We start from the raw sequence: 26,398 nt of genomic DNA, 5'->3' as shown, positions 1-26,398 counted from the left end.
TTAAGTCCATGATTTCATTTAATATAAAGGACTTGTTCTAGCAGTGCAGGGATGGAATTTATAGTTTTGGAGAGTTCTCTAGGGGTTGGCTTCCTTGCATGTCCCTTACAGTGATTTTCTAGGGTTAGAAAGTCATTGTGCCTAAGAAGTTAGACTTAAATTCAGGTCTTTCTGATTCCAAGATCAGCTCCCTCTCTAACCACTACGCCATAAACATATTATAATAATTTTTACTAATATAAAGTTTTATCTCCTAGGTTTAGATGTATTCCTTCTAAAGGGCAGGCATTTGGACAAGACAGATGTGGCGTTTTATTTCTAGTAGAAGCATAGACACCTTAGGCTCTTATTTACAAAGACATAATTAGGACATAGTTTTAATTTTATAGTCAAGGAAAATTTGCATTGATTAATATGATTAATGCTTTATATCTTATTACAGTTTTGGGAGAGGGCTTGGCCAAGGGAGATGGCTCGTTTCAAGCAGTGCTTTGTTGCATGCATCTTAAAGGAAAGCTCCAAGTTGTTTCTAATGTTCTTTCCAAGTCACTGATGGGAGAGTCTCTGGTAAGTTGATTAGATCTAATTTGCTTTCTTCAAAACTAATTCATGCTTAACTTTTGCCCTATATTTGTGGGATTCATTCCATGGGATAAAAAGGTGATCTGGTTTTCCTATAGTCGCTTAACATTTAGCAGCAAATACTCTCTAAAAGAATGATTATGTAATAATTACTAAAAGGTAAAACCAAAATTAATATATAATTCTTGTATATTCCAGTGGCATTTATCAGTTAATCACCAAACATTTGTTAACTGTTTACCAAATGCCAGGCGCTATACTGAGCATTGGAGACAAAAGTAGTTTTTACTGTCCAAGAACTTAGTAATGGATAGGAAATATACATACCCATATATCTATATCTATATCTATATCAAGTATCAAGGAAGGCAATAAGCATGTACTAGGCACTGTGGCAAGTATTTGGATACAGTTGTAAGCTATGTATATAGTAGATGGGAAGGTAAGCGGTTCTTCATAAGGTGTTGACTTTCAAGTGATATAATGTATATGTAATAAATAAATATTCATGATATGTGTAAAGTAAGTGGGGCTTAAGTTTTGAAGATCAAACAATGGCAGCATGGAGGTTAAAGAAAAGTCTTCTGCAGAAGTTGGTACTTGAGTTGAGTCTTGAAATTCTCAGGTATTCTAAGATTGTAGGTGAATGGGAAAATTTGCTGTGGGGAAAATTTGCTGTGAGGAAAAGATGAGAGGCCATTTAAAGCATGGTAAATAGTGAAAATTCATGGAGATAGGAGATAATGTGTGTGAGGGATAAGTAGGCCAATGTTATTGGACTTTAGAGTGAGTAGTTGGAACATTATGAAGACTGGAAGGATAACAAGGGACAACATTATGAAGATCTTTAAATGTCACCTTGAAGAGAACTTATTGAGTTCATGAGGACTTGGTCAGACTTAAGTTTTAGGCTAGCTATTTTCAGCAGCTGAGTGGAGGATGGATTGGAAAGAATGGGGAAACTCTTGAGGCAGGGAGTCCAGTTAGAAGTCTGTTAGGAGTAAATTGTTAAATATTTTCAAACATCTTCATTATTTTGAAACCTGAGAACTTTTTTGCTTAAGCTTACCAATTTGATTGTAGATGTTTTTATTTAGAGCTTTTATTCAAAATTATTTTATTTCAAAGGAAATAATTTGCTTTTGAAATAAAAGTTAATTATGAATCTTAGTGAAATGAATTGTTTATATAATTTCTCTCCTTGAAGGAAGATACTAATCAGAAATATTTCTTTCATGATTCTTTCCTTTAATACTAAAATATTTTTAGGTATGACATAATTTTGCAAATATCAACCTCTACTAGTTAATGAGATAAAAGATATTAGACTTATAAGTTGCTAAGTTGCTTATATTTACCATCCCCCCACCCCCATCCCCCCATTTCCCTCATAGTTTTGCTTTAATGTTTATATTGGTTTATCTTGGTCTATAGTAATGTCCTTTTTTGTTTCCCATTTAACTAATTTTAAATTTCTTTATAAATTGTGAAACTGTTTTACTTACTAGGGAAATATATCTTATATTAACATCATGTCTATATTTTCCTAAATTGTTATGATTTTTAGAGGAAAATTGGAGAACCAGTTGAGTAATAAATCTTGATATATATCATGAAAATAGTAAAGAACTAATCTCTTGATAACTTTTCTCTTCTTTTTTTCTTCAATTTCTGTTATCAGAATGGAATGGCAACAAAAGATTTGACAAGACTAAAGACACTTCTCACTGAAACAGAGGTAAGAATATTTGTGGAGCTTTTTAGGGAAAATTTTACTAATTTTTACAATATTGAATTTGGGGAATCATAGTATTATCTGTGTCTGCTTAGAAACTGGTGAGGGAACCAGAGAGAACTATGAAGACTGCCATGAAGATATGGATGGCATTTACATCCCAAGTCTGTTGGACTTGTCTTGAATCACTGTATTGCTGAAAAGAGCCAAGACTATAATAGTTAATAATCACATAGTGTTTCTGTTACTGTGTATCATGTTCCCCTGATTTTGCTCATTTCTCTCAATATTAATTAGTTAATGTAAATCTTTCCAGGTTCTTCTAAAATTAACCTGCTCATCATTTCTTAATAATAGCCTTTTATTTTCAAAATACATAATTTTCAACATTTTGCAGAACCTTGTATTCCAAAATTTTCTCCTTCCCTTTCCTCTACCTCCTCCTCCCCTACACAGCAAGCAGTTCAGTATAGGTTAAACATGCACTTCCTCTAAACACATTTCCACATTTATCTTGCTGCACAAGAAAAATCAGATAAAAAAGAAAAAAAAAAATGAGAAAGTGTAATGTCCAGGCTAGCTCTCTGGAGGATCTCGGGACCAGCCTTGGTCTTAGTGGAGAAGTGAAGTAGGGAGGAGAGCCACTAGGAGGATGGTCAAAAATGGAACGTCTCATTTCCAGTCCTCTCTGCCCATAAATACCTCAGTATAATTATATCTTTATGGTGTACTAGGTATGTGTGAACTAAAGGACCATTACATCACCATATTAAGTACTAAATATATGTGAACTAGAGAACCATCATCTCATTAATCATGCTGAGTTAATACCTTGCTGTAAGCATCTTTGCTTCAAATATCAGAGTTCCCCAATATCTGCAGTCCTCTACAAGAAACAAAAAAAAGCAAGCAAACAAAAACAAAAAGGTGAAAATACTATGCTATGATCTATATTCAGTCCCCATAGTCCTCCTTCTGGGTGCAAATGACTCCCTCTCCATCACAAGTTTATTGGAATTGACCCGCTCTTTTCTAAAATATGTAGAGCATTGACTCAAACTTATAAGAATTCATGCCACATTCCAATTGGTAAATGGTCAAAGGATATAAACAATTTTCAGATGAAGAAATTGAAATTATTTCTAATCATATGAAAAGGTGCTCTAAATCATTATTGATCAGAGAAATGCAAATTAAGCCAACTCTGAAATAGTACTACACACCTCTCAGATTGGCTAAATGACAGGAAAAGATACTGACGAATGTTGGAGGAGATATGGGAAAACTGGAACATGTTGTTAGAACTGTGAATGGATCCAGCTATTCTGGAGAGCAATTTGGAACTATGCTCAAAAAAGTATCAGACTGTTCATACCCTTTGATCCATCAGTATTTCTATTGAGCTTGTATCACAAGAGATCTTCAAGGACGGAAAGGGACCCACGTGTGCAAGAGTGTTTGTGGCAGCCCTTTTTGTAGTAGCAAGAAACTGTAGACTGAATGGATACCCATCAATTGGAGAATGAATAAATTATGTATATGAATGTTATGGAATATTATTGTTTGTTCTGTAAGAAACGACCAACAGGATGATTTCACAGAGGCCTGAAGAGACTTACAGTAACTGATGCTAACTGAAATGAGCAGAACCAGGAGGTCATTATACATGGAATTGTCCTGAATCACCTCATAGTTGAAAATAGCCAAATCCATCACAGTTGATCATCATATAATCTTCTTGCTATATACAATATTCTCTTGGTTCTACTCAGTTCACTTGGCATCAGTTCATGTAAGTCTCTCCAGACCTTTCTGAAATCAGCCTGCTCATCATTTCTTATAGAATAATAATATTGTTGTTACATTCTTTTAACATAATTTATTCAGCCATTCCCCAGCTGATGGGCATCCACTTAGTTTCTAGTTCCTTGCCCCTACAAAAAATGCTGCTACAAACATTTTTGCTCATGTAAGTTTTTTTCCCTCTTTTATGATCTCTTTGGGATACAGACTCAATAGTGAGACTGTTTGGTCAAAGGGTTTACACTGTTTTGTAGCCCTTTGAGCATAGTTCTAAATTTCTCTTCAGATTGATTGGATCATTTTATAATTTCACCAACTATACATTAGAATCCCAATTTTCCTACACTTCTAACAACTTTTGTCATTATCTTTTCTGTCACCTTAATCAGTCTGATAAGTGTGAAGTGGTAACTCAAAATTGTTTTAGTTTGCAATTTTTAAATCAATAATGATTTTGAACATTTTTTCATATGACTAAAATAGCTTTAATTTTTTCATCTAAAAATTGTTTGTTCATATCTTTTGAGCATTTATAAATTGGGGAATAACTTGTCACAATGTATAATTATTAAACAAGAGGTATTATGGTCATATCATAATTATACATAGGGCATTGTGGACTTATGATGAAGACTGCTTATTTTTCATAAAATTTGGCAGTTTTATGTCTCAGAGTAACTCTTATGTTTATCTCCATAAATGCACAATTGGCTTGGATTTCAAGCTCTCTCTAATAGAAAATTGAGTGTGGGTATGCCCAGGACCAAGTAGATGGTTGTATAACATTCAGAGAAGGGAGTAATTTGTCTTCTTTACTCTGTTGAAAAATGATCTTCACGGTTGATGTTATGATTATTCTTTTTCAGTAAATAAAAGGGGTTTTTATTCATTAATCTCAAAGCAATATAGTAGTTGTAGTTGAAACAAGTATAGTAGAACTGGGAATGTTTTTAGTCTTTACTGCTGTTTGGTTCATGCTGAGTTAGCCATTTGGTCTCTGGCTTGTCAAAGGAATATCTAAGTCATCAGTAGATCAAGGAGTTCATTGTCTTCCCTCACTTAAATTCTTAGGATTTATTTCTCACTAGTCTATTTTGGAGGGATTCCTCCATTTACTTGGGATTACTTGTGGAGGAACCCTCCAAATTGCATGAGCAGCTAATTTGAGGCTCAGCAGACTGGCTTCCTTCTTTTGTCTAGAGGTTAGTTACTGAAGCAGTTGAGTGAGAAGAGCTGTACAAGTTATATACATTGTGATCACTTTTAGACATAAGGTATCCATGAGATGGCACTTGTAGGAAGCAAATATAATCCTGGGGGTAATTACACAGTCAAATCCACAAATAAATCCTTATAGATCATTTTCAAGTTTACAAAATATATTGATTTTTTTTTCTTTTTAAAAGAGGAAGATCTTCTGTTATGTTAACATATGTAGAAAAATGTTTATATGTTGAGGAATTATTAGATCTCATTTGTCTCTTAAATTTTTATTTTCATTATCATTAATTTAGTTTATGGAGATAATAAGCTAGTCCTAAATATCTTCACAGAATCATGCAATTGGGAGGGACCATCTTGTTTTTGCAGACTTTTAATGAGGGAAAATCAATTCTTGAGGCAGCCCATTCTACTTTTGGTAATAACTTTTACCAGTTGCTTCTGGTTTTGCCCTCTGGGGTTAAACATTATAAAGCTATTCCTTTTTCTACATAATAAAAATGAAATACTTGAAGACAATATATGTTATACTATACTCAAGCCCTTCCATTGAGTCTCATGAATGACAGGAACTCAAGTTCATTCTTGCCAGATAGCTTGAATTCATCAAGCGCTTTTAAAATTATCATTATCTTGGGTTTCTATTCCTTGTTGACTGTTATTGCCTAGTTGGCTTCCTTTGGATGTGCTTCACTTTTATTAGTGAATTTCTTAACTGTGGTACAGGAACCAAAGACAATACTGTATAGAGATGTTCTAAATAGAAAAAAATATAGAGGACCATTATTTACCTCATCTGAAAGCTGTGCTTCCCTAATTAATTATGGGTTCCAATACCTGCATTTATATCACACTTAGCTTGGTATATCACATTTCTAATTCATTGACTTTCAGTCCACTAAAACTCCCAGATCTTTTAAAAACAAATTGTTTTCTACTCATGCCTTCCTAATCTTGTGTTTGTGAAAGTTGATTTTTTAAAAGACCCACATCTTAAGATTTTACACTTATCCCTAATGAGTTTCATCCTCTGACTTCAGCACTGGGCTATTTTAGTTCCTGACTCAGTCAACTATTGTGTTAGTTGTCTTTTCTGTCTTAGTGGGATTTACAAATATGAACATGACACTTATTCCTCTATCTGAATAATTGATAAAAATGTTAAAAAGCTCAGAATCAAATACAAATTTGTGGGTATATTGCACTGAAGAACTGATGTTGAATTATTAATGAATGACTTCTTTGAATCAAGCTATTCAACCAACTAGTTATATTATCATGTAGTCCTCTTCATTCCCAGAAGAAAAGGACATGGTAGATTAATTATGAAAAGTTTTTAAAAATCTAAGCATATTTTATTTACCTGCATATACATACATACATACACATATTAAAGCTTATAACATATACAGTAGTAAAGCTTATGACTATACTGGCATCCTTTATAGCATTCCCCCTAAATTTCAATTTGGTAACCCTGTCAAAAGCAAAAATTAGGTTAGTCTGACATTACATATTATTGATGAAACTGTGCTGGCCTTCTTTATGAACTGTTTTGCTTTGAACATGTTTATCAACCATCACTTCATATAATTATATCTAAATCCCAGAACCTAGATCCTTTATAGAATTTTTCTAGAAATTGAAGTCAAAGTTTCTGATAGTTTATAGACTCTATTTCTCTCCCCCCCCCCCTTTTTTTTTTTTTTTGAAAATTGAGACATTTGCCTTTCTTTTATGGTAATTCTTCTATTTTCTATGACCTTTTAGACATTATTGACAGTGGCTTAGCAATCACAACTGTCAATCCTTTTATGTATTTGAGGTTGTAATTCATGTGAGTCTGGTGGCTTGAATTCATCAAGAATATTCTCTTACCATCTATTTATCTCTTTTAAATCTTTTTTATTCACTTTTTCTTATGTTTTAAAAGTCTTTTTTGATAGAGAAAACATAAAAATCTAAATTGAATAGCTTTGACTTCTTTCTATTGGTAGCTACCATTGTCCTATCTATTTCAACAAAGATTCTGTCTCTTCTTTGACCATTCTTTTCTTTTAAATATAACTAAAGAATTTTTGTTGTTGTTGTCCTTAGCTTCTTTTGCTAGTTTCAACTCATTCTGAACTTGTAATGCCTTCAGGATTATTTACAGGACATTGACATACTTTTGTATTCATCTTTTGTTATCTACCCTTCCTTCTTCTGCACATTTCTCTTTTAAACTAGGTTGGTTGGTGAGTTCTGTGTATTTTTATTGATATGCTTTGACAGCTTCCTCCTCCTGCCCCTTGGAATTGCTTCCTTTTGTTTTCAAGAATCCCATTCTTAAGAATTTTTTAAAGAAATTTAGTTCTACTTTTTGTTCACTTTCTAAATAATAAGAGATGAATTAATTATTTAACTTTTGCTGATACATAATTATAACATTTTATTTAGATTTTTTAAGTGCATAACTTATAGATTATGTAGTAACTTAAGTCTAAGGGAATTACTGAAGCACCTACCAATGGAAAGAGTCACATAGAGTCAGAGATTTGAATCCATGTCTTCTTCTTCTTCTTTTTTTTTTTAGCCATGAAATTTTTATTTTATTTTTAACAATTATAACTTTTTATTGACAGAATCCATGGCTAGGTAGTTTTTTTACAACATTATCCCTTGCACTCACTTCTGTTCCAACTTTTCCCCTCTCTCCCTTCACCCCGTTCCCCAGATGGCAAGCAGTCCTATACATGTTAAATATGTCATAGTATATCCTAGATACAATATATATGTGCAGAACCGAACAATTCTCTTGTTGCACAGGAAGAATTGGTGAATCCATGTCTTCTTAACTACAAGCTCATTATTGTGGGCTACCAAATTGTCTTTACAATCACTTGGTTAAAAAAAATAAAAAATTGATTTTTAACTTTATTAATCCATCATCATATATAAGTTAAATGATTATTACTGAATCCTTTTGGCAACAATTTTGGAAGACTTATTTTAGTTTGCTAATTAATAATTCAGCACTTTTAATGATTTGTTTTGTCTAATTAGAGTAGTATTATTTGTCAGTCAGACATCTTAAAAACCAAAGCACAGCTGACATATTAAATAATCAAAACACCTTTCAAAGAAAGGTAATAGAAAGATCGCTTCTTATTGTGTCTGACACTTTAAAAAAATAGTAAAATTTATTATTCACAGCTAGGATTTTGTTCACTAATTTGAATGAATGAATTTATTCAATAAACATTTATTAAGAACTATGTATCAGATAGTATGGTAGGCCCTTGGGATACAAATAAAAACATAAAACAATCCTTACTTTAAAGCAGCTTATATTTTATCAGCAGAGACAATATGTATATTTAAAAATATATACAGATAAATATAAAGCGAATACAATGCATTCCCTTCTTAACATTTGGAGTGTATATGTTTTTAGTAAGTATTCTCTCAGATATTCACTCCTCCTCCTTCTCTTGCCTTCTCCCCATTATTTCTCCTCCTTCCCCTCTTCTTCCTTTATAAGTCCAAATCTTGCCATGTTTTTCTAAATAAAGTAGCTCATCATTTCTATACATAGCAATATTCCAGCTCAATCATATCCTGTTTGAGAGATTGTCTATGAAAGTTTTCCCCTAATTTTCTGCATTTCTTCTTGTCTTGGCTGCATGGGTTTTATTTATATAAGAAAATTTTAAAATAATCAAAATTATCCATTTTACATTTCAGTAATATTTTTACCATATAATATAATTTGCCTGGTATTGCTGAATCTATTTCCTTTCCATCTTTTTTCCCTGGTTTCTTTGAAGTTTCTGATCCTTTGTTCTTTCAAATTTTATTATTTTTTCTCAATAATATATATTTTTATAATTAAAATATTTTTAGTATTTTAATTAGGATGGGATTAAATAGATTAGTTAGATAAAATTGTCATTTAAAAAATTTATTAGTGTTACCTGTCTTTGAATAATAGATATTACTTCAATTATTTTGATCTTATTCCATCTACATTAAAAATGTCCGATGTTTATGTTCCCATAATTATACTGTGTTTCTTTTGGCAGGTATACTCTCAATCATTTTATACTCTCTAGTTACCTTAAAAGTTTCAAAAGAACATCAAACAATCTTGCTGACACCAAGTGCAGTTTTCCTATCTTTCTTCTTCGACTCTCAGAGTTTTCTTGACTCTGTTCTTTATTGCTGGTTCTTCTATGTCATGCCCTCTGGACTCTTTTCTGAAAATTCTTTCTGTCTGTACAATATTATCTCAGAGCATTAGCTCCCATTAGTTGTTATCATCTCCATGTAAATGATTCCCAGATTTATATGTTTAGTTTTTGTCTCTTTTGCTTAAGGTGTAATCCTACAATTCTTTATTACTATCAAAGGTACTACCTTCTAACCTTGACTTATACCTTTAAATCCTTAGTTTTCATTCTCACTGATTTATTCACCCTGTTGTCAAATCTTGTCATTTCTATTTGTATAACTTCTCTCTTCACTTAGTTTACCATTTTCCTAGTTTCTAGTTCTCCCTAGTTCTCATTGCCTCCCTCTTTTATTATTGAATGCATTAGATTTCCAATTGATTTGTCTCCATGTCTCTGCCTATATCATCAGCTCAGTTGCCACAGTGATTTTTCTAAAACAAAGGTTTGTCTTCTGTACTCAGTGCATTGCTGTATTCAATAAACTCTAGTGGCTCCCTGTTAATTTCATTATTAAATATAAATATCAAGATCTTTATAACTTAGTATCTTCCTATCTTTCCAGTTTTTTTAGCTTTATTATTCTCCATGTATTTTATGGTCTAGCCACTTGTCCTATTTATTATTCTTCACCCTAAATGTCCATTTCCTCACTCACTATATATTTGAATTAGATGTCTCCCATTTTTGGAGTGCTTTTCTTTTTTATTTTTTCTTCTTAGATTCCTTGGCTTTTTTCATGACTCAGCTCAAATTTCACCTCTACAAGATTTTATTAACAATCCCTTTTCCCTTCCTTCCCTTAGGCTTCCTCTTGAAATTACCTTATGTTTATTTGGTGTTTATCTTGCATATACCTATTTATTGACATACTTTGTCTTTTATTAGAATATGATCTTTGCAACCATGACTATATTTACTTTTTTATTTTATTTTATTTTTTTATTTTTGATATCTCAGGCAGTTAGCATTGTGCCTGGCATATATTGAACTTTTTACCTAACTGAAAACTCAGAGAGGAGACAGTCTCCAGCAGAGGGTGATCAACAATGTCATGTGTAGCAGATAGGTCAAGAATGATGAGCATAATGGTAATTAAAATAATTTTGAAGAGAGCAGTTTCATTTGAAGATCAAATTTAGAAGCCAGATGCAAAGGGTTGAAGTGTGAATTAGAGAAGAAATAGAGGCAGTGAATGTAAATAGCTTTTTAAAAAAGTTTGAGAAATGGAGAAATATTGTAGGATGATAATAATTTAAGGGGATTATAGATTCTAATGAAAGTTTTTAAAGGATGGAGAAGCCTGGAATGTGCTTTTTAACTGGGAGAGAAGGAATCAGAACACAAATATTGAAGATAAAAAAGAGAGAAAGGGATGGTTGAAAATGAAGTCTCAATGAAGGAAGTAATGGAATCAAAGATACATGGCAGTAAGAAGAGCCAACTTCATTTTTGGAGATTAGAGAATAAAGGTGAAAATGGTAGATGAAGATAAAAACCTAGCACTCAAAACTGTTTAATGGTAGTTCTTTATTAATTGCTACATTTTCTAATAAAGATATTTTTTAGAGATAATGGAATCAAGTAGTATAACATTATACTGTCTTTTCTTTAAACAAATATTATATAATAACTCAGCTAAGGCTAATGTCTTCAGCTGTGGGTCTGATCTGTGGAGTTCTGATTATTCTTTTTTTTTTTTTTTTTTTAATTTTTTATTTAATAATTACATTATATTGACACTCATTTCTGTTCCGATTTTTTTTTCCCCTCCCTCCCTCCACCCCCTCCCCTAGATGGCAAGCAGTCCTTTATATGTTGGATATGTTGCAGTATATCCTAGATACAATATATGTTTGCAGAACCGAACAGTTCTCTTGTTGCGTAGGGAGAATTGGATTCAGAAGGTATAAATAATCCGGGAAGAAAAACAAAAATGCAGATAGTTCACATTCGTTTCCCAGTGTTCTTTCTTTGGGTGTAGCTGCTTTTGTCCGTCATTTATCAATTGAAACTCAGGTCTCTTTGTCAAAGAGATCCACTTCCATCAAAATATGTCCTCATACAATATCGTTGTCGAAGTGTATAATGATCTCCTGGTTCTGCTCATTTCACTTAGCATCAGTTCATGTAGGTCTCTCCAAGCCTCTCTGTATTCATCCTGCTGGTCATTTCTTACAGAACAATAATATTCCATAACATTCATATACCACAATTTACCCAGCCATTCTCCAATTGATGGGCATCCCTTCATTTTCCAGTTTCTAGCCACTACAAACAGGGCTGCTACAAACATTTTGGCACATACAGGTCCCTTTCCCTTCTTTAGTATTTCTTTGGGATATAAGCCCAATAGAAACACTGCTGGATCAAAGGATATGCACATTTTGATAATTTTTTGGGCATAATTCCAGATTGCTCTCCAGAATGGTTGGATTCGTTCACAACTCCACCAACAATGCATTAGTGTCCCAGTTTTCCCGCATCCCCTCCAACATTCATCATTATTTTTTCCTGTCATCTTAGCCAATCTGACAGGTGTGTAGTGGTATCTCAGAGTTGTCTTAATTTGCATTTCTCTGATCAATAATGATTTGGAACACTCTTTCATATGAGTGGTAATAGTTTCAATCTCATCCTCTGAAAATTGTCTGTTCATATCCTTTGACCATTTATCAATTGGAGAATGGCTTGATTTCTTATAAATTTGAGTCAGTTCTCTATATATTTTGGAAATGAGGCCTTTATCAGAACCTTTAACTGTGAAAATGTTTTCCCAGTTTGTTGCTTCCCTTCTAATCTTGTTTGCATTAGTTTTATTTGTACAAAGGCTTTTTAATTTGATGTAATCGAAATTTTCTATTCTGTGATCAGTAATGGTCTCTAGTTCATCTTTGGTCACAAATTTCTTTCTCCTCCACAAGTCTGAGAGATAAACTATTCTATGTTCCTCTAATTTATTTATAATCTCGTTCTTTATGCCTAGGTCATAGACCCATTTTGATCTTATCTTGGTATATGGTGTTAAGTGTGGGTCCATGCCTAATTTCTGCCATACTAATTTCCAATTATCCCAGCAGTTTTTATCAAATAATGAATTCTTTTCCCAGAAGTTAGGGGCTTTGGGTTTGTCAAACACTAGATTGCTATAATTGACTATTCTGTCTTGTGAGCCTAGCCTTTTCCACTGATCCACTAATCTATTTCTTAGCCAATACCAAATGGTTTTGGTGACTGCTGCTTTATAATATAATTTTAGATCAGGTACAGCTAGGCCACCTTCATTTGATTTTTTTTTCATTAGTTCCCTTGAGATTCTCGACTTTTTATTGTTCCATATGAATTTTGTTGTTATTTTTTCTAGATCAATAAAATATTTTCTTGGAAGTCTGATTGGTATAGCACTAAATAAATAGATTAGTTTAGGGAGTATTGTCATCTTTATTATGTTCGCTCGGCCAATCCAAGAGCTCTTAATATTTTTCCAATTATTTAAGTCTGACTTTATTTGTGTGGAGACTTTTTTATAATTTTGCTCATATAATTCCTGACTTTCCTTTGGTAGATAGATTCCCAAATATTTTATGGTATCAACAGTTATTCTGAATGGAATTTCTCTTTGTATCTCTTGCTGTTGGGTTTTGTTGGTGATGTATAAAAATGCTGAGGATTTATGGGGATTTATTTTGTAGCCAGCTACTTTGCTAAAATTATGAATTATTTCCAATAGCTTTTTGGTAGAATCTCTGGGGTTCTCTAAGTATACCATCATATCATCTGCAAAGAGTGATAGTTTCGTTTCCTCATTGCCTACTCTAATTCCTTTTATATCTTTCTCGACTCTTATTGCCGAGGCTAGTGTTTCTAATACGATATTAAATAATAATGGTGATAGTGGGCAACCTTGCTTCACTCCAGATCTTACTGGGAAAGGTTCCAGTTTTTCCCCATTGCATATGATGTTTACTGATGGTTTTAAATATATGCTCCTGACTATTTTAAGGAAAAGTCCATTTATTCCTATGCTCTCAAGTGTTTTTATTAGGAATGGATGTTGGATTTTATCAAATGCTTTTTCTGCATCTATTGAGATGATCATGTGGTTTTTGTTTGTTTGGTTATTGATATAGTCAATTATGCTAATAGTTTTCCTAATATTGAACCAGCCCTGCATTCCTGGTATAAATCCTACTTGGTCATAGTGTATTATCCTGGTGACAATTTTCTGTAATCTTTTTGCTAATATTTTATTTAAGATTTTAGCATCAATATTCATTAGGGAGATTGGTCTATAATTTTCTTTCTCTGTTTTCAGCCTACCTGGTTTAGGTATCAGTACCATATCTGTGTCATAAAAGGAGTTTGGTAGGACTCCTTCAATCGCTATTTTTTCAAATAGTATATATAACATTGGAGTTAATTGTTCTTTAAATGTTTGGTAGAATTCACATGTAAATCCATCTGGTCCTGGGGATTTTTTCTTAGGGAGTTGATTGATAGTTTGTTCTATTTCTTTTTCTGAGATGGGACTGTTTAGGATATTTACTTCTTCCTCTGTTAGTTTGGGCAAGCTGTATTTTTGGAGGTATTTTTCTATTTCATTTAAGTTGTCGAATTTATTGGCATAAAGTTGGGCAAAGTAACTCCTAATTATTGCTCTAATTTCCTCTTCGTTAGTGGTGAGTTCTCCCTTTTCATTTTTAAGACTAACAATTTGATTTTCCTCTTTCCTTTTTTTAATCAGATTTACTAAGGGTTTGTCTATTTTGTTGGTTTTTTCATAGAACCAACTCTTAGTTTTATTAATCAATTCAATAGTTTTTTTACTTTCAATTTTATTGATCTCACCTTTTACTTTTAGAATTTCAAGTTTAGTGTTTGACTGGGGGTTTTTAATTTGTTCCTTTTCTAGCATTTTTAATTGCAAACCCAATTCATTGACCTTCTCTTTCTCTATTTTATACAAATAGGCCTCTAGAGATATGAAATTTCCCCTTATTACCGCTTTGGCTGCATCCCATACATTTTGGTATGATGTCTCATTATTATCGTTTTCTTGGGTGAAGTTATTAATTATGTCTATGATTTGCTGTTTCACCCAATCATTCTTTAGTATGAGATTATTTAGTTTCCAATTATTTTTTGGTCTACTTCCCCCTGCTTTTTTGTTGAATGTAATTTTCATTGCATCGTGGTCTGAAAAGGATGCATTTACTATTTCTGCCTTACTACATTTGAGTTTGAGGTTTTTATGTCCTAATATATGGTCAATTTTTGTATAGGTTCCATGAACTGCTGAAAAGAAAGTGTATTCCTTTCTGTCTCCATTACATTTTCTCCAGAGGTCTATCATATCTAGCTTTTCTAGTATTCTGTTTACCTCTTTGACTTCTTTCTTATTTATTTTCTGGTTTGATTTATCTAATTCTGAGAGTGCAAGGTTAAGATCTCCCACTATTATAGTTTTACTGTCTATTTCTTCTTGCAGCTCTCTTAGTTTCTCTTTTAAGAATTTAGATGCTACCCCACTTGGTGCATATATGTTTAATATAGATAGTGCTTCATTATCCATGCTACCCTTTAGCAAGATATAGTGTCCTTCCTTATCTCTTTTAATTAGGTCAATTTTTGCTTTAGCTTGATCTGAGATCAGGATGGCTACCCCTGCTTTTTTGACTTCACCTGAAGCATAGTAGATTTTGCTCCAACCTTTTACCTTTAACCTGCATGTATCTCCCCGCTTCAGGTGTGTTTCCTGTAAACAACATATTGTAGGATTCTGGCTTTTAATCCATTCTGCTAACCGCTTCCTCTTTATGGGGGAGTTTACCCCGTTCACATTTATGGTTAGAATGACCAATTCTGTATTACTTTCCATCTTGTTAACCCCGGTTTATGCTTTCCTCCCTTCTTTCCCCTTTCCCCCCCTTCCAAGTATTAAGCTTGTGAGCACCCCTTGCTTCTCAGAGCCCTCCCTTTTTAGTGTCCCTCCCCCCGCCTTAGAGTTCCTCCCCCTATCTTACCCCTTTCCCTCCCAGTTCCCGTATTCCCTTCCGCTTAGCTTATTCCTTCCCTTTCCACTTTTCCCTTCTCACTTTTCAATGAGATGGGAGAAGTTTCACCATAGATTGAATATGTCTTAAGATTTTTCACTTAAAGCCAATTCTGAAGGCAGTAAGATACCCACTATATTCATCCCCCTCCATTCTTTCTCTCAGATATAATAGGTTTCCTATGCCTCTTCATGAGATGTACTACCCCCACTTTACCCTTTTTCTGGTACAATGTCCTTTCCACATCAATTTCTAGAACAAGGTATACATGTATTCTTTATACATCTATATAGTCAAAATATAGTTCCCAAGATTAATCTTTACCTTTTTAGATTTCTCTTGAGTTCTATATTTGTAGATCAAACTTTTTGTTAAGTTCTGGTTTTTTCATCAGAAATAGATGAAATTCGCTTACTTCGTTGAATGTCCATCTTCTTCCCTGGAAAAAGATGCTCATTCTCGCTGGGTAAGTTATTTTTGGTTGCATACCAAGTTCCATAGCCTTTCGGAATATCATATTCCAGGCCCTTCGATCTTTTAATGTGGATGCTGCCAGATCCTGGGTGATCCTTATTGTGGCTCCTTGATACTTGAATTGGGTTTTTCTAGCCGCTTGCAATATTTTTTCTTTCATCTGAGGGTTCTGGCATTTGGCCACTATATTCCTTGGTGTTTTGATTTTAGGATCCCTTTCAGTGGGTGATCGATGAATCCTTTCAATGTTTATTTTTTCCTCTGTTCCTATGACTTCTGGGCAGTTCTCTTTGATAATTTCCTGGAAGACAGTGTCCAGGCTCTTTTTTTCATCATGTTTTTCTGGGAGTCCAATGATTCTCAGATTGTCTCTCCTGGATCTGTTTTCCAGGTCTGTTGTCTTCCCCAGAAGGTATTTCACATTTTTCTCCATTGTTTGATTTTTTTGGATTTGCTTGACTGATTCTTCTTGTCTCCTCGAGTCATTCAATTCCACTTGTTCAATTCTGATTTTCAGTGAAGTATTCTCTTCACTCACTTTTTTAAAATCTTTCTCTAATTGTCCAATTGAGTTCTTTTGTTCTGTGGAATTTTTTTCCATTTCGCCAATTTTGTTTTTTAGAGAGCTGTTTTCTGTTTCCAGTTCACTAATCCTATTTTTCAAGGATTTTACTTCTTTATCCACTCTCTCTTTAACTGACTTCTCCAGGCTCTTTTGCCAAGCCTCCCTCTCCTTTTCCCAAGCTTCCTTCTCCTTTTGCCAAGCCTCACTCTGCTTTCCCCATTTTTCTTCTAGCTCCCTTGTGAGAGCCTTTTTAATCACTTCTATGAGGTTCATCTGTGCTGAGGAACAGACGATCTCCTCCTTTGGGGAATCACCTGGGGACTGCCTGTTTTTAGTCTCCTCAGGATTTAGAGTCTGCTCTCTATCTGTGTAGAAGCTGTCAAGGGTTAAAGTCCTCTTCAGCTTCTTGCTCATTCTGTCTATTAATCAGAGACAAACTACCAAAGAAAAACAGAAAAAACTGGAGTCTTTCTTTGGGGGGGGGGGGGGGGGGGCTGGGTGTGTTATCGAGCTTCCTCTACAGACTGCAGGGGCAGCAGTGAGGCACTAGCAGGACTGTGCTGCGCCTGCGCTCTGAGATCCCAAAGCGTGCTGAGTCACTGAGGGGGGGTAAGGGGGGGGCGGCCAGGTCCTGAGAGACTCCAGCTGTTTGCGGTTGTGTTCTTCAGCCCCGGTGTTTTTAGCTTCTCTGCTGGGCTGTTGACTTGCTGCAGGTTCCAAACCTGTAGCGAAGCTCTCCCCGCAGAGACGGCTACGATCACTCCCCACCCCCTCTCAGCTCTGCTCCCGTGCTCTCACTGCCGCTGCCCTCAGCCTGCGCCCGATCTAAAACCGCCCCAGCCCTCCAGTAAAGACAGACCTTTCTTGGCGGATCTCAAGGATGGCTTCTCTTGGTAACTATTTGTGGGTTTTTTTCAGTCAAGCATTGATTCAGAGGCTTGTAATGAAGTGGATAGTGAGAGAAAGCGCGGAGCTTATGCAACTGTGAGCCTCCTCTCCGCCATCTTAACCGGAAGTCCCCGGAGTTCTGATTATTCAAAAAATAATATTTACCCCCCTTCCCTCCTCCAAATTCCCAAACTTTGATAATGAAAGAATAAACACAAACAGGTTACCATAATCACTTTAATAGACAGTTCTAAATGTGGGTGGACATCCTATCAGGTAAACAACTATGTTGAGCACAAAAATATTAGCATGAATGTAATCTATAAATTTTCTGGTTATTGATTATAATAGCTAATGTGCCTTAGTACATTTCTTATGCATGTTTCCTTTTAAAATAATTATTCTTCCAGCCAATGTGGTATGATGGAGAAAGAGCTGGTCTCGACATGTATTATCTGTGTTTTCTGGCCAAGTTGTCCTCTCAATTCTCCAGGGAAATCTCTAAGATTTTAAGTTGCAAAGAAAGTCCTGATCTAAATTGGAATACATATTTTTCTCTAAGAGTTCCCCATACTGTTGGACACAGGTCAACTAAAGGAAAATTGGGTTTATGTTTTGATAAAAGATAGTTTATTCTCACTCATTTATCATACTATTTCATTGGATAAAATTTTTTAAATAAAAGTGTTTTAAAGAAAAATTTTAAAGAATCCAATGATATACATATATAAAATGAATTTATGCACAAAACAGAGCTTTGAATGTATGAATATACTTCAAAATGCTATTGATACATTTCTTTAAAGTTTTATGGCAATTTCATCATTGTATTTAGTGGACCATGATAGAATTCTATGTAAGGAGACTTTGTAAATTTTTTTGAAACACACAGAATCTTTTGTAATGTGAATACCTTTAGTTTATTTGTAAGCTCAGATTTTTCTAGTAATTCCTATTTTAAGAATTAAGAATTTAAGAATTTATATTGCCAAAGTTCATTTGTAAGTTGGTCCAGAATTTAAAATGTATTATATACATAAATTATTACCATCATTTCAATGAGATATAACTGAAATTTACAATATTATTTTCCTGGGAAGATGTATTCTGGTTCTACTTTGACATCTTCTCTTTCCAATAGTTGTATTATCTTCTCTGCTGGGGTGTAGGTACTAGATTTTGTTATTATCCCTATATTAGGTCAGTAACTTTGCAGGTTTTATAAATTGTAGAACAAGGGGCAATTTCTCCTATGAGAGACTTTTTCAGAAATTGTATATGTTTTTCTCTTTTTAATAAAGACTGCATCTATGTTGTAGCACATTTCTTCCCACCATAATTTAGTGCAATATAACATAAAGAAAAGGTGTTAAGGAATCAGGTGAATAATTTAAATTTCTAAGCAGAAACTTTTGTGTTGTAATTATACTTTTCATGTTAAAACCCCTTCACCTCATTGATCTGATGATTTATTAAAACACTAATTTCAGAATTTTCAAATTGTCTTGGTTTTCAAAATACTTTCTGTTTAAAAAAATTACAGACAGCAACTAGTAAAGTGCCATCTGAATATCACGTGGAAGACTTGGAAGAAGGTAAGGTCAAGTTAAATAAATCTGTGCTAATCTAGGCTTTTTTTTTTTTATTTTTATTTTTGGACTCCATTCTCAAGGAGAAATTTATTGAGATACAATATATTATTGATTATGTAATTTTTAGATTTAGATTAAATTTTAGATTAGTAATTTTTTTCAGGCCTTTGATGTCATTGATGTTTGTAATTTATAATGTAGGGTCCCCTACATAAATGCAGTTTATCTCACTTTAAGAAAGTTGTAGAGAGTTGCCTAGATTATTGAGAAGTTAAAATGATTTGCCTTTGGTTAAATAGCCAATATTTGTCAGACACAGGATTGAATCTGACTCTAAGGCCAATACTTATCATCAGACAAAATATTGAATAAGTTTTATTCAAAGAATTAGTGTGAATAAAAGGGGTTTTCCCTTTTTTTTTTTTTTTTTTTAATGAACTAATAGAAGTGAAAGAGAACTTGAAGTCTGTAATTCCATATACCTATGTCCTAAGTTATAGGACTACATTTAAACCTTCTTATATATCTCAAAATTTAATTCTCAGAGTATTCTCTTTATTCTAATTTGTTACTTAAAAAAATTTCTTCCTTACATAACTGCTTATACTGATATAGCGTTTTACAAAGTGCTTTCCTCACAACTACCCTTTTTGGTTGGTAATATAAATAAACTAAGGTCTAGAGAGGTTATTTGGGTTCCAAAATAAAAAAATAATAACTAAAAAGCCTTTTTTTTAAAAAAAATTCTTAAGCTCAGTTTTGACTGGCCTAGTTTTGGAAGCAATACTTTATATTGTAATTCATAAATAAATCCTATGTAACATGGATTTACAATATTGAGAGTTGTTTATTGCTTTGTATATGAAACTTTTTCCTTTTAAGAAAGAGCTTTCAATAAAAAAGTATTGAATACCTAAATTATCTCAGGTATCCTAACATTTTCTCTAAATATTTAAGGAAGAGACTTTGAACAAGAAATAAATAGCTATTTTATAGAACAGGAGACTAGTAAAATGATTTAATTTTTATAGAGCTTATTCCTAAATTAGTTCTTGTTGAACATTTTTTCTCTTAGTTGAATGATTTAATTCCATTAAGCTATAGATACATTTTCAGTAGGTATATTTTATATGCTATTGTTCGATATCATATTTTCACATCATCTAGAATAGTGATTCTGGAAGGAATACTTATTTTTTTACATTAAAATATTAAAATGGTTAACAAGCATATGATAAAATAATTCATACATCCTAATCATTCTCCAGGTTCTCGGAATGGTTGGCATTTCCGTCCTCCACCTAGAGGAATCACCAGCAGTGAGGAGTATACTTTGTGTAAAAGGTAAAATGGCAAGTTTTTTTTTTTTTTAAATTAATCTCTTTTGTTTAATTCTTTTCTCTGTTTTTGAAAGTCAGTTAATCAGTGACTGCAATTCTGGGCAAATCATTTAATTTTTCAGTGTCCCAAATATTCTTATGTTGCTGTTCTTCTTCTTTGGTCAAGTTACATACTAATTTTTTGACTATGCTTCAGTGTCTCAAATATTCTTATGTTGCTGTTCTTCTTTGGTCAAGTTATATACAAATTTTTTGACTATGTTTTGACTAAACAAAAAAAAGTTTTTGAATGTTTACTTCCTATTTGTGTTTACTTATTTATAAATTATATACAATACTACTATGCTAACTATTATTAGAAAATTTACATAAAAATATACATTTTTAAAAGATGAGATAGAGATGTAATAATACTTTATCCTAGAGGAATTAAGAGGCCAATGGGGGCAGTGACATGGTTAGACCTGCCTTTTAACAAAAACCAGTTTTGCAACTGTCTGCAGTATGTAGAGACTTGGGGTAGGAGGACCAAGTTAGGGGATTATTGCAGTAGTCCTGATATGAGATGATGAGTGCTTTGATCAAGATGGTGACTTTATGAATATAAAGAAAGAGGACAGATGCACTTGTTACTGTGGAGGTAAAAAAATTAGCAACTGATGGGATGAGTAGGGTGAATGAGACCGAGAAGTTGAGGATGATGTTAAGATTTTGAACCTGAGTGATTGGAAGGATGATGCTGTCCTTGATAGAAATATTAAATAGTAAATAGAATAGGGATGGATAGGAAATAGTGGGACATAAATAAAAGAATGAGAAGCAGATCACAATTCATTCTTAAATGAAATTGGAGCAAAGAGTCTGGTTCTTACTGGTTACTGTTCAGGAGTAGAGACCTTCCTGGTGTCTGCATCAGGTGATCTGGAAGTTAATATACTGGTTGGGGAAGGGGAAACATTTTCTTAGTGGTTCCTTCATAGCTGTTACAATGGCTGCCTGGCTCTTCTGGCCAATGTAAAAGCCCAATAGTTTTTAAATAATGCCTCAGAACAAATTCTAGCATGACAGAACCCACAAAAGAATGGGGTAAAACAGTTTTTTTGTCCTAAGACAATTTAGAGTTTGGTAAGAAAGGTCTGTTGCACCAGGATAAGAGTGAAGTACTGTCCATTGCAGGCCACATCCTAGGAAACCTGCAGTAGACTTTAGAGGCAACTGAATCAGTATTGGCAGTGGTGGATTTTTGAATCTCTTAGGCCACAGGTGGTAAGAGTTAAAAGGACATAAGAATTCTTTGCTAGCAATGGGGACATAACTGTGTTGAATTTCCCATACTTTGATCTGGTTCTTAGTTCCAGGGCAAGGAGGAGCACTAGCAAAACAGAGTTTATTTTGTAAATACTTTGTTTACAAATTTATTTTTAATTCTGAATACAAGAACAAAAAAATTGACAATAATTTGAAATAAAGTGTAGATTAATATTAACAGGAAAAGGTGCTGATTATAGTGCAAACATATTTAGTTTATAGTTGAAAATTAGAAGCATTAAATAAATAATATAACAATTTATTCATAAGGAAAATTTGTAGTTTTTAAATAGTTTTGTTAGGTTTTGTTAAGTAGCATATATATGTATTTGAATAGTTGAACCACTTGATGTCAGTGTTGCTTCAGAAACCTTAAAAAAAAAACTTGTCTAAGAATAACAACATGTCACATGTTAGAATAATAACATGTTACATAGGAGGAATGTTTATAGGTGAAATTTTTGAGAGATCTTCAATTTGTTCTGATTTCGGACCTATTTGTTGCTGCTTTGTTACCCTCCCTTTTTGTCAGAAAATACAGAATGAAATTAGTGGAGGTGGGAGGCAGGCTTTTAAATTGCAATTGAGACCACTAGGATGAAGAGAGGCTTGGAGAGACTTACATGAACTGATGCTAAGTGAAATGAGCAGAACCAGGAGATCATTATACACTTCAACAACGATACTGTATGAGGATGTATTCTGATGGAAGTGGATTTCTCTGACAAAGAGACCTAACTCAGTTTCAATTGATAAATGATGGACAGAAGCAGCTACACACAAAGAAAGAACACTGGGAAATGAATGTGAACTATTTGCATTTTTGTTTTTCTTCCCGGGTTATTTTTATCTTCTGAATCCAATTCTCCCTGTGCAACAAGAAAACTGTTCGGTTCTGCAAACATGTATTGTATCTAGGATATACTGCAACATATTTAACATATATAGGACTGCTTGCTATCTAGGGGAGGGGGTGGAGGGAGGGAGGGGAAAAATTGGAACAGAAGCGAGTGCAAGGGATAATGTTGTAAAAAATTAACCTGGTATGGGTTCTGTCAATAAAAAGTTATTATAAAAAAAAAAAATGTGATTGGAGTAATTCCCCCTCCTCCACGGCCCCTCCACCCCCCAAGCAATTGGGATTAAGTGACTTGCCCAGGGTCACACAGCTAGGATGTATTAAGTGTCTGAGGCCAGATTGGAACTGAGGTCCTCCTGACTTCAAGGCTGGTGCTCTATCCACTGTGCTACCTAGCTGTCCCTAGAGTAACTTTTGCTGCTAAAATATTCTTTTTTAACCAACTCATTGCATTGTGACCAAATGAATGTACTGTAAAACACACCTTGTTCTAGTTAGTAAAGAAATAGAGAACACATGAATGTGTTTTACTGTGCCTTTGCAAGAAATGGTACAAATATCTTTTCTTTTTACTTAGATTCTTAGAACAAGGGATTTGTAGGTATGGTGCCCAGTGTACATCAGCGCATTCCCAAGAAGAGCTATCTGAATGGCAGAAAAGATATGCATCAAGACTTATAAAATTGAAACAGCAGAAAGAAAGTAAACAGTTTTCTGGAAGTTACATGGAAACCTTGATAGAGAAATGGATGAATTCACTAGCTCCTGAGAAAGTGGTGAGGAAAATAATTGTTCATATTTTTCTATTTTAACCACAAATTTGTTTGAATCTTAACTTTTCGTGTACACTCTGTTCTTTTTTCATATTCTTTGGGTAAAAATAGTAAATGAATTTCTGAATGAAGCATCCTGTTATAGTGCAGAGAACAGTGTATTTGACAAGAGAACACTTGGATCCAAATTCTGACTCTTACATGGACTCTATATCTAAGGCATAAGTTAGTGTTCTGCTTTATGGATGGAGATTCTAGTGTTTATACTACTTCATTAAGTTGTTTATATAGATTTAACAAATATGAAACTTTGAATGTAACCTGTAAGGAAATATTTTTAGATCTAGAATAAATATAAAATAAAATAGGTGTCTGTTTTTAATGTTGCAGCCTTAGTTCAGCCATTTGGGGCTGGGGAGTTATTAAAACATTTTTCGTGTATCTTTCATTTAGGGCATATGTAATTTTAATTTTTTGTTACATTTTTCATGTCTTTTGATTTAGTGTATTCTATTTCTATGATAGAAACATGATCCCACTGCACAGAATTTCTTTAGTGTAATTCTTTTACAACATGTAGTAATTTTGTTGTTGAAAGAGATTCACTAGGTTTAAGTAATTTTTTTTTTTTTTTTTGAGACAGATGGGGTTAAGTGACTTTGCCAGGAGGCTGGATTTGAATTCAGGTCCTCTTGACTCCAGAGCCAGTGCTCTATCCTCTGTGCCAACTAGCTGCCCCAGCTTGATTATTCTTGGTAACAGATATATAAACAGATATATAACATTAGTTATTTTCTTTTTAATTCTAGCTTAGTGAATGTGTAGAAGGTGTGTGGGTGGAGCATAATCCAGAATTATCTCTTACTGTCACCACCAAAAAATCTTATCAGACATGGACATTTGCTCTCACTTGTAAGGTATGGTTTTTTGTTATTGCTTTTAAACAAATTAACATTGATGAATATATTGATCATTCTTGTTTGAAGGTCATCAGTTTTTTTTATGGAAATCAATATTTTATGTAAGCTTTATACTATCTTTTAAAAAAATAGGAATTGTATTTTGGTCTTTAAAACTATGTCAAACCCTTTTGTTAGGCTTTGAGGCAATAGTTATAGAAGATTTATATGTATATATATATCTATGTCTATCAGAGGATAGAGAAGTTTTATAATACTATTTATTTGATGTATCATTTCTTTTAAAAAATTATCATTTCATAAATATATCTAAATTCTATCCTGAGAATTGTTGAATTAGCCTTTGTACGGAATGAGAAAAAATTGGAACTTGTTTTTGTAGTTGGTGAAACCATTGTCCCATTAAACTATTTCACCGTGTCAATAAGATACGATACATCACAACAAAAATGTGGTACAGAAGGATTATATCTTCCTAAATGATAATGTTTAGAGTTGTTTCTTTGAATATGCACATTAAAACAGTTTTGTATTATTACTTACTGGATTTTATTCTACTACACTATCTCATAGCCTACTTGGGAGTTTTGAATACTCAAGCCTTGGCTATGAAAACCTCCTTCACTGCTCAGAAATGACTCTGTGAGCATTGCAGATTTTGCTATTATGAAGAGAATAGGAAAAAGGATAGAGGAGCTGAAGAACAGGTGACTGAAGAATTACCAGGGATAGCAATGAAATATGCCATAAAGAGATCACTCTTTAATAGTTATTTTTTATCATTTAAATTTTTATTTAAATAGATCATTTATAAAATTTATAACTTTAACACATTCCAGAGATATAAAGTTTTGTGTGGAAACTTAAGTATTGTTTTTAAAATGGATTTTTACTCAGCGAATTGTTAACTTTCTTGTAGCCTGCCAGAATGCTGTATCGAGTAGCATTGCTTTATGATGCTCATCGTCCTCATTTTAGCATCATTGGAATATCTGCTGGAGATAGTACTACTCAAGTATCACAGGAAGTCCCAGAAAACTGTCAAGAATGGATAGGAGGGAAGATGGCTCAGAATGGATTAGATCATTATGTGTATAAAATTGGGATAGCATTTAACACAGAGATATTTGGAACTTTTCGTCAAACCATAGTTTTTGACTTTGGATTGGAACCAGTGCTCATGCAAAGAGTAATGATTGATGCTGCTTCTACAGAAGGTAACATTAAGAATTTTTTCTCATTAAGAATTTTTTCTCTCTGGTGGGATATCTTTAGTAGTTCTGTTAAAAGAACTGTAGTAGTCTTGAACTGTGATATTAATAAGTGATAATGAGATTAGAAACTTCAAATCAATTGAAACATTTCTTACATAATAAATAGGACTAATATGGTAGAATTAATAAGGTCCATTTTTACCCTGTTCTCTTGATGCAAATAATTTTTATGCTTTGAGAATTCTAAGGCTTAAGTGACCAGAAAGTTATGTTATTTTCTCTCTTTCATCTATTATCTTATAAATAGAAGAATTAGTACACTAATTACTTTCAAATATTATTACTAGCAGTATTTATTAAAATAGTTGTCTTTTATATACAGTTTTATATAATAGGAAAAATTCCATGTCATGGATGACAATTTATATTAACAGTTTTTTGCTGATGTAGATAAAACAAGTTTTTAGTGAAAAATTCCTTGTGCCAGAAATTATCTAAAGAGATTTGTTTTTTTTGGTACGGGATTTGTATAAATCAAGTTTATTTTAATGTCTATATGGCATTAAATTAAATTTGTTAAATTATATTTCTGGGGAAGTTTTTATAAATTGGAGTGGGGCATTATAACATAAAGTGCACAGTAGAATGGCCAGTGGCAGTGCTAAATTAAAGTACCTGGTGGTTATTGATTTGTGGCATAATTTATCTCTTATTAATTAATAATATCCTGAACACAGTGAAGAATATTTTGATATTCATTCGATAATTGATTCAACGAACATTAGCAACTGAGATTTTAATGAGATTATAATTGTAAATTGTTTTGAAGATGAAAATGTTGATGGGCCAGGAACAAAAGG

At 33.2% G+C, this 26,398-nt stretch overlaps 1 protein-coding gene across 1 annotated transcript in view; it reads left to right on the top strand.

The window, feature by feature from the left end:
* Window positions 1–26,398, top strand: part of HELZ (helicase with zinc finger) — a 284,703-nt gene that overhangs the window by 75,778 nt on the left and 182,527 nt on the right. Inside the window, exons 7-13 of the mRNA XM_051995260.1 lie at window positions 443–567; window positions 2,264–2,320; window positions 19,076–19,127; window positions 20,393–20,468; window positions 23,209–23,407; window positions 24,214–24,321; window positions 25,244–25,541. Of these exons, the coding sequence (XP_051851220.1) occupies window positions 443–567; window positions 2,264–2,320; window positions 19,076–19,127; window positions 20,393–20,468; window positions 23,209–23,407; window positions 24,214–24,321; window positions 25,244–25,541 (915 nt within the window). The remainder of the gene's footprint in view (window positions 1–442; window positions 568–2,263; window positions 2,321–19,075; window positions 19,128–20,392; window positions 20,469–23,208; window positions 23,408–24,213; window positions 24,322–25,243; window positions 25,542–26,398) is intronic.

This window comes from Antechinus flavipes, chromosome 4, assembly GCF_016432865.1.
Source record: "Antechinus flavipes isolate AdamAnt ecotype Samford, QLD, Australia chromosome 4, AdamAnt_v2, whole genome shotgun sequence".
Classification (NCBI taxonomy): Eukaryota; Metazoa; Chordata; class Mammalia; order Dasyuromorphia; family Dasyuridae; genus Antechinus; species Antechinus flavipes.
This window is presented reverse-complemented; position numbering and strand designations above follow the sequence as displayed.